Source organism: Dermacentor andersoni, chromosome 1, assembly GCF_023375885.2.
Source record: "Dermacentor andersoni chromosome 1, qqDerAnde1_hic_scaffold, whole genome shotgun sequence".
NCBI lineage: Eukaryota > Metazoa > Arthropoda > Arachnida > Ixodida > Ixodidae > Dermacentor > Dermacentor andersoni.
In genome coordinates this window covers 67,505,338-67,514,340 of record NC_092814.1, presented here as the reverse complement: position 1 = coordinate 67,514,340, position 9,003 = coordinate 67,505,338, and the positions used below count along the sequence as shown (strand labels likewise).

Here is a 9,003-nt window from a genome sequence, read left to right as displayed (position 1 = left end):
TTTGTCCGCATCGTTCAACAAAAACCACTTGGCTTATGGTTGGCCTTGTTCATCCGGACTTGCAAATCATTGAACGACGCGGACTAAAAATGCGATCTTCTTGCGAAATTTGAGCCAATATATACAAAGGAGCTGCAAGCGCAAAATTTTTTTAGAGCTTTTAGAATACAAGCGCTGCTCATATTCATACAAGCTCATTCAAACAAACTGAATACTCTCGGCATTAACGTCATCAGCATTCCTTAGAAGACCGAGTGAGTAAACACACCGGATAGGTTTCCTTTGTGAATCAGAAGGCTTTCTCGGAGAGGAACATGCGCACGGAAGTCTCGTCTACCGGGTAGTCTTCTTTCGCACGTCGGTGCTTCTGCTTGCGCGACCGCGCCAACTTCTCCTTGCTATATACGACTACCCTAGACACGGAACACAGACGAAAATATCTGGTACGAACATATAAGAGCTACTTCATTAGAGAAATGCAACGCCTTCTTTAGAAAGTAGGTCGATCGGACGCCACAACCAGTGCCGTCGCATTTCCCAGTGGTGTTAGCGTCGCGAAACCAGCTTGCGCGAGTGTCAATCAGAAAAAAAAAACAGCAATAGTCATCGAACCACGAGTTTTTGCAATAACGCTTGTCGCTCCGGCTTTGCCATAGGTTGACCGTGGTTTACTGCGTGCTGTATTCTCCTACTATCCATGCATACATATACTTTGTGCTGCTCTCTTGTGACAATTGCAATCCGCACATGCAATACTGTACACTCGGAATGCGCCGTTTCTGTTACTTTTTTCTTTCCCCTCACCGCGCTCTATCTTCGTCGGTTAACAAAGAAAAATAAATGTTATCGCTGTCGGTGCTCCGCTCGTCGTAAGTTGCCAGTGCCGTCGTATCGTAGGGGTGTGCTGTGAAACGTGTGCTGCGCAGACACGCCACCGACCGTGTGAAAACTCTGGACACAGACGAAAGAAGGATGCTACCATCGGCAAAACAAGTGCTGCGTCGGGTAGGCCTGCGTGTGTGCCTGCTGTTAATGACGTGCGCGTTCCGCTCGTCCGTGGCCCGAGAGTCGTGGCGCAATGTGAACGCTACCTGCCCGAAGCTGGAGCGCTGCGAATGTTTTGTCATCAGTCAAGGGGCTCTGACACTCTGCAGGAATGTATCTCAACCGCACGAACTTGACGCCGACATGGCCAAGCTCGAGGGTATTGTCCACAGGAAACTGACCTTCGACCATGTTCAAATGACCGAGCTGCCGGCCGCGTGGTTCTCAAATCACACAATCATCATGTTGATCATCGTCAACAGTCCCCTCCGTGACATCGGGGATGAAGCCGTCGGTGCTTTGGGCCGAATGTCGCGAATGCTGCTGGAGAATGACCAGCTGGAGGCTTTGCCCCGAGGCTTGGCGGCGGCGAAGCACTTGCGCTGGCTCGAAGTGCGCAAGAACCGCATCCGATTCCTTCAAGGCGTGTTACCTTTGCCCGGACTGTTCGAGTTGGATATTCGCTTCAACGCGATCGAGCGAATCGATGAAAAATATCTGTGGGGCTTACCTAATCTGGAGCATTTGCGCGTTTCCGGCAACAGAATACGGCAGCTGCCAGCTACCCTATTCAAGAATACGAGAAAGTTGAAGAAAGTTGAGTTTCGTAACAACAACATTGCAGAGGTAAACGGCGTGTTCGACGATATGCCTTACATAGAGGTGAGCGTCGTATTTCGTTTGATTATTGTTGCCGTCCATTAAGAAATGAAATAATACACGAGTACATTAAAATTACTTTCGCGCTCATTTAAATGTCTCACAAACCGCACTGCAGTGCGCATTATTCAGTTATTTTAATGAGTGAAAAAAGAAGAAAAGCAGGCCAGCGTTACATTTGTTTAAAAAACTGCAAGTATAAGAAATTGAAGACATATATGGAATGACTAATGTTATAGAAATGAACTGATACGTGCTTTTGTTTAGAATGCTCATAGATTCAGGTTATATGCACCCTCGTGTGTAGTTCGCATGATACAGTTGGCTGGTCATTGGAACAGACGGTTGTTTGCTGAACGCTGCATTTTAGGCTTTTATTGCTAGCTTTTTCAATGTGGCACTGGCGCAGCTTCCATTGGTACTGTTACATGTCCACTCATGTCCGCTCTTTTTTTTTCTCGTCTTTCAGACTCTCGACTTGAGTTACAATATGATTACAGACGTCGACAGGTTGTTGAAAGCAAGAATGCCTTACTTAAGTACGCTTAATCTCGATCATAATCGAATTAACGCTATAAGCGAAGTCGCATCGTCAAACGCCATGATTGAAGAACTCTTCTTGAACGACAATGAAATAACTCAAGTGGAGGTCGGTTCCTTCGCGGCTTTGGAAGAAATGACCCGTCTGGACCTCAGCCGCAACAGCATATTGTATTTAAACGAGTCGGTTTTTAATACAGACTCAAAGCTGGAATACCTGGGATTGTCGGACAACCGCTTAGCTAGCGTGACAGGAGTGTTTGGCAGGACGCGTCGCCTGAAGGACCTGAAGTTGTCGTCCAACCGGATTGAGGACATCACCAGCGCCTTCAAGGGTCTAACGCTATTGAGAAAGATTTCGCTCAGGAGCAATCTGGTGACCCACGTTCCTGACGGCACATTTAGCGACAACAGTGGCCTGGTTGAAATCAACTTGAGTGATAACAAGATACTGTGGGTGGGAAGGAACGCCTTCGTGGGGCTCGTTATCCTCGACAAGCTGCTGCTGCAAAACAACCTGCTCCTGGCGCTCAACGGCTCTTCGAGAAATCTGCCTAAGCTACGTTACGTGGACGCCTCCAACAACGCAATCCAGTCCCTGGAAAACGGCGAATTCGCCAACGATGGCCGCCTGGCTTCTATTCAACTAACAGCGAACAACATCAGCAATGTGCGAGGAGCTTTCACAGGTGCCAATAACCTGGTGGGGCTCTTCCTGAGGCGAAACCGAGTGGAGCTGCTGCGCCGGAGTGACTTCGCCAAGGCGCTAAAGAAGAAGCCGACGATCATCCTTGACGGTAGGCTATTTCTGCGAAGCGGTTTGCTTCAGTCTATGTACGATATACTAGTGGAATCGCTTGCGTTTTTTGCATAGAACTCTGCCATCTCATGCAATATTTCTTGAACGAACGTAATGCGCTCGTAGGAAAATATGTCAGGCAGCATATATATTGGAGCCGGTGAAACTGACTCGGTGCACGTTTCAGGTGTCTTCGAGAGCTATGTTCCAACTTCCACTCACCTGAGACGCAGGTCGCTGCCTAGCATACAAAGTCGCATGTGCTGTCTCTCCAATACAAGACGGAAACCCCAGCGGCGCGCTGTAGAAGTCAAGTTGTGCGTGAATTTCAGCAAAAGTTGTAGTTAAACGTGCCGGTGCCTGCCCGGCAAGGCGCCTCGTTTTAGCTTTGAGAATGTGCTGCAGTACCATGACAGAGGCGCCCCAAATGCCGCGCACTCCTACAATACTGGCTTACCAACGCTGTCCCACCTAGACGACCGCGCGATTGTGGAGACCACCACTACGCGATCCACATGATCGCGAACTATAGTCCGGGATCGACCCCGTTTTGATTACACCATCTATAGGATCGGCTCAGTTTACCATTTCATTGTCTCTGAGATCGACCACGTTCACTAGGCCAGAAACCAAACGAGCAGCCACGCCAAAACGCAGATAAGTAGGCTAAAAACCTTCACTTTATTAAAATAATTATGCGCTTGAAGGTGAATGTTTGTTGTAGTGAGGATATTTATTAACTGTTTGTTGTCTCATTGCGTAATCCTGTAGGACATATCCGGTCAGCGGTACTGTTGTATAGGGACCTTATAGATGGGTATATACGCCGATTCGTCTGCCTCGAGACCGTTACGTCATCTACTCGGCGAGAAACATACCTATACATACGCAAGCCAAACCTCTCGGGGTACTATCCAAAGAGGCTTCGCTTAATGAACAGTCAAATCAGCGTCATTTGTTTGCGCGTAGGCATTTCTATACCAGGCAAATTGTTATGATACTCAACCCGCAACCGTTGCTTAGTAGCTACGGCGTTGCGCTGCCAAGCTTGAGGTCGCGGGTTCGACAGCAGCCGCGGCAGCCGCATTTCGATGGGGGCGAAATACAAGAGCGCTCGCGTACTTAGGCTAAAGTGCGCGTTAAGGAATCCCAGGTGGTCAAAGTCAATCTAGAGTTCCCCACTACGGCGTGCATTCTGGGATTTTGGCACCCCATAAATTAAATATTATTTTTATGCTGATCACAGGCGCACGTTATTTGTGACGTTATTTGCGAGCATGTGGCAAAGATGCTTCTTGCATGATAAGCCGCGTTCCCGAGTTTGATACAAAATATTTTTGTTTCGTTTTACTTTATGCTTCTAGAGAACCCCCTAATATGCGACTGCAGAATGGCTTGGCTTATGCGGCCGGACGGCGAAGCACGGGCGGGAAACTACCTGCCATGTGCGGGGCCACAGTGGCTGAAAGGAAACCTCTTTAACGGGCTCACGGAGAACGAGCTGATCAGGTGGAAAAAGGACTGCGAGCTGGGTTGTCGCTGCGACTGCCGAGAAGACTCCCTCGGTGACCGAGCCATCGCCGTCGACTGCACATCGGCGGCACTGAACCGCGCGCCGCAAGTATTTCCAGAGGGCACAACCGAGTTGGAACTCCGCGATAACAGCATCGAAGAGATTGGCGACGCTCTCATCAACGGTGCGCCACACCTCGAAGTTCTCTCCCTGCGAAATAACCTCCTGACAAGCTTCAATGTGACCGAGATACCCGAAAATGTGCGCTATCTCGACTTGAGTAGCAACCGTATGAAGCGGTTCCCGTACGCCTTCGTGACGAAGCACAACCTGACGTCGTTGCGGCTCTCCGCCAACCCTTTCGTGTGCGAGTGTGCCGACTACCCTTTCAGACAGTGGATGGAAGCTCACGGTCATGTGGTAAGTTTCGGAGTATTTAAAGACGCAACGTCGATGTAAGTGTTAAGGGACGTTTTCTCACTTATATGCTGATATTTTGTTTTTGTTTATCTTTTAATAGAAAACAACATTTAACTGTATTCTTTAGTGCTGATTTACTGCCATGCTTGCCTTCTGTAGATCCTGGATGTCGCAGACATCATGTGTGCCGAGAGTTCCAATTCACTGGTGTCCCTGAAGCCCTTTGTGACATTAGGGCAGAAACAACTGTGCCCGGGAGCTGTTCCACGAGCCATAATATACATACTGCCCATCTTGGGTGCGTTTATCACACGTATTCGTTACTCCTTCGTAGAGCGCTTTGAGTATCTTACAGTGGCCGTGGCAAGAACACGGTAAACAGGAGTGCTGGCGGCTTCCGATAATTCTGAAGGCAAACATGCTCGCTATCCGATAATAGCGCAGGGAAATGCATGTCTTCAGTTGTCCACAAAGGGAACAAGGAAATATGTCTTGGTCTCTTATCGCATGAACGGCGTGGACCAGCAGCTTTAGCTCACGCACGCACGTACGCACGCACGGTGATATGACTCCTTTATTGTTGAATGTTCAGAAAACTACAAAGTGAAAACATCGGTTTTATTAGAGGACAAATGTAATCTGCTGCTCCTTGGGGTTCCCTATGAAATTGGGCACATGAACACGTCATCACGTGACTACAAAAACTGCAAGAAAAAGATACTTTCTTAAGAGACAAGAAATACTGAGCAGGGCATATTCTCTTGCAAATTTAAACCTATCGACTAATAGAAATAAACTTTGCCGATACTCGAGTTAACGATATATACTGCCGTTTACGTAAGCAGTCATTTGCAGAAGAATAAGAGATCCTGAATAGTACCAGCCGTGATGACGTAGTGGCTTTTGCGTTGCGCTGCTGAGCCCGAGGGCCAACGGCGGCCGCATTTCGATGAGGCCGAAATGTAAGCAAATGCCCATGTGCCGTGCATTGGGTGCACGCTAAAGAACCCCAGGTGGTCAGAATTAATTCGGAGTCACTCACAACGGCGTGTCTCATAACTATATCGTGGTTTTGGCGCGTAAAACCCCACAATTTAACATTTAATCCTGAATAGGTTAGGATTCTGTGCCATCAGTCTAAACTTCATTCTCAATATGCCCTGAATCCTCAGTTTTCTTTCCCCAACCCAAAATTTTTCCCGCCCCGAGCTTTGAAAAGCAGCCAATTTGGCGCGAGGTATCCAAATCTGGCAAGCCTGTCCAATACACGAAACAGCGCCATCGCTGTAATTCAAACGTTTGAAATTAAATTACGGACATTACACAAACAAGGATCGACTAGAGGCAGAGACCAAATATTTCTGATATTAGTTTGTGTTCCTAATGAGATCACTTTGTGCCACCGCACTAGACCTGCCAACACAAGGTTGGGCCATTCGCACTTTGTGCGTATTTCTGGCGGAACGAAGCAAATTTAATTGCAATCGCAAATTCTGGCGAACTGATGAAGGCTGAGCGTCATTAGTTTCAACTTTCGATAAATGATCGTTAGTACCCTTTTCTTTCTCCCGTCGACAAAATACAAGAGTCAGAATCAGGTCGAAGCGCGTGTCCACGCCGATGACACGTCTTCCCCTTTTCCCCGGCCCCCCGCGCAGTGTCGCTGGTGATCGGGCTGGCGCTGTCGGCGGCCTACCTGCGCTACAAGCGCGAGCTGAAGGTGTGGCTGTACGCGCGCGGCGTGTGCCGCTCGCTGCAGTGCATCAAGGAGGACGAGCTGGACGAAGAGAAGCTGTTCGACGTGTTCCTCTCGTTCAGCAGCCGGGACGCCGGCTGGGTCCACGCGCAGCTGCTGCCCGGCGTCGAGGCGCTCGGCTTCTCGGTCTGCACCTACGAGCGAAACTTCAAGGGCGGCTTCCTGCTGCAGGACATCATCCGCGACGCCGTGGCGTGCTCCAGGCGCACCTTGCTGCTGCTCACGGAGTACGTACACACTGCGACGCTGGCCGATGCACTGGTCAGTCATAGGCCAAAAACGCAGCGGCAAGTGTCACGCATGCGCCAGCGATTCGCTTCGTCTTGGAATATCTCTCATTCCTTATCATATGTATTTAATTTCCCGTTCACGCGCCTTCGCTTTGCTCAGGCGCTTCCTTGCCGTTAAACGTAACACTTCGGAAAAGTTTCTTTTTTCTGTTTCTTTGCGCAAGTGATGCTCATTTGTCAAACAAAGTCATTAGTCCTGGGGTGCATCTGCTCGGCGATGGCCCACACCCACAGACGGGGCGAGTGAGGGGGGGGGGGGGGACGGAGTTGGTATAGGCATTCCCATATTCAAACGACCCGTTCGTGCGGCGAGCTCTTTTCTGCGTCGCCACTCTTGGCGCGAATTCGGCTGTTCGTGTGTGCGGTGCATAACAACGGCTTACTCTCAGTTGCTCAAGTGGGCACGTCCACTTAGTGCCGGTCACATCCGTAAGTAAGAAATTACATCTGTAATTTCTTGAAGGGCGGAGGGGTGGAGGGCACGCGCATCAAGCTTCTTTTGGGGAGGAGCCTCTGCTCCACTCTTGTCACTGATTATGGGAAGCGTGTCCATACAAATCAATTTAGGCGAGGTGCGTCCGTCTTTTACGGGCGTGGCCTATATCGGTGCAATGTTTTGCCTTACTCCGTCGCCCCAGGACTGCATAAAGTCGGCGGGCACGAGGAGTTTGCGTATGCGTTGTCCAGGAACGTAGGCAGCGAAACCGACTGTTTTGATTAAACAGGGGACGTTACAGGGTTGAATTGCCAACAGTAGCTGTACGCGACGATTCCCAATGTCGGGTGCGGCAGACACTAAAAAAGTAGGTTGGCTGCAGCTTGTCAGCCTGCTTCACCAGGAGCGAGAGAGAGAAAAGAAAAGCAAAACCAGGGAGGTTAGCCGGCTGCCTGTAGACGTATGTCTGTAGGTTGCATATGTACACGGCATGCGAGCATGCTTGCCACTATACCTGAAAACATAGTAGCGACATGGGCGATGCCCATGTCGTCGTCGTGACGTTTTCTTATCAATATTCATTGTGTATCTCTGCCTAAGCTTCCCACGGTAATGCCTGAGTGAGTTTGTGAAACTTTATTGATAGACTGTGTGCGGTGCCATGTCTGCAGAAACTTCATGGAGAGCGAGTGGTGTCGTTGGGAGTTTCGGGTGGCGTACCAGCGTGCCCTGACTGATCATATAAACCGGTTGGTGATCGTGCTTGTTGACGAGGTGCCTGCTGACTCACTGGACGAGGACCTCCAAACGTACGTGCGGGCCGCAAACTATGTACGCTGGGGCGAGCCGAACTTCTGGGACAAGCTGTTATACTCGCTGCCCAAGAAGGACTCCAAGAGAAAGCTCATCACCAGCAGAGTAGAAGAGCACTCCCTGGGCTATATCACCGACGTCGGTTAATAAACGGGCCTTCACGAACTACGCACGTGGCGAGATTAGGAACTCGCCTAGAGGGGGGAAAAATGGCTGCGGCGTTGTGCTGCTTTTCCTAATGTCCTGGTGCTGCTATAGTCACATGTTCGGGTGAAAGAGGGCCTTCGACAAGCTGATAAACTGTCATGGCGCATGCGCAAGTTGAAGATGAGTGGCGCGAATCGGTATCGATGTACTCATTATAGGGCGTCCATACGAGAATAATTTCCCTGCTTTCGGTATACATGCGTTTTTGGAAGACGCGTACAGCTTCGAGGAAGAGAATCGTGTGATCGTGCAGCAGCAGGTAGATATTGCCGTTTCGAGCAGTATCGACGGCCAGCGTGCGCGCTGCTATATAGTACCTGATGTCGGTGTGTCTGGCGATGAACATACAAAGTAGTGTTGGGCTGCTGAGCACGAGGTAGCGGGATCGAATCCCGGCCACGGCGGCCACATTTAGATGGGGGCAAAATGCGAAAACACCCGTGGTACTTAGATTTAGGTGCACGTTAAAGAAGCCCAGGTGGTAGAAATTTCCGGAGTCCTCCACTACGGCGTGCCTCATAATCA

General features: G+C 49.7%; 1 protein-coding gene across 1 annotated transcript in view; it reads left to right on the top strand.

The window, feature by feature from the left end:
• Window positions 1-9,003, top strand: part of LOC126543218 (uncharacterized) — a 69,331-nt gene that overhangs the window by 37,785 nt on the left and 22,543 nt on the right. The window contains exons 8-13 of the mRNA XM_072287457.1: window positions 898-1,707; window positions 2,174-3,041; window positions 4,408-4,976; window positions 5,136-5,274; window positions 6,635-6,959; window positions 8,130-8,409. Coding sequence (XP_072143558.1) covers window positions 898-1,707; window positions 2,174-3,041; window positions 4,408-4,976; window positions 5,136-5,274; window positions 6,635-6,959; window positions 8,130-8,409 — 2,991 coding nt within the window. The remainder of the gene's footprint in view (window positions 1-897; window positions 1,708-2,173; window positions 3,042-4,407; window positions 4,977-5,135; window positions 5,275-6,634; window positions 6,960-8,129; window positions 8,410-9,003) is intronic.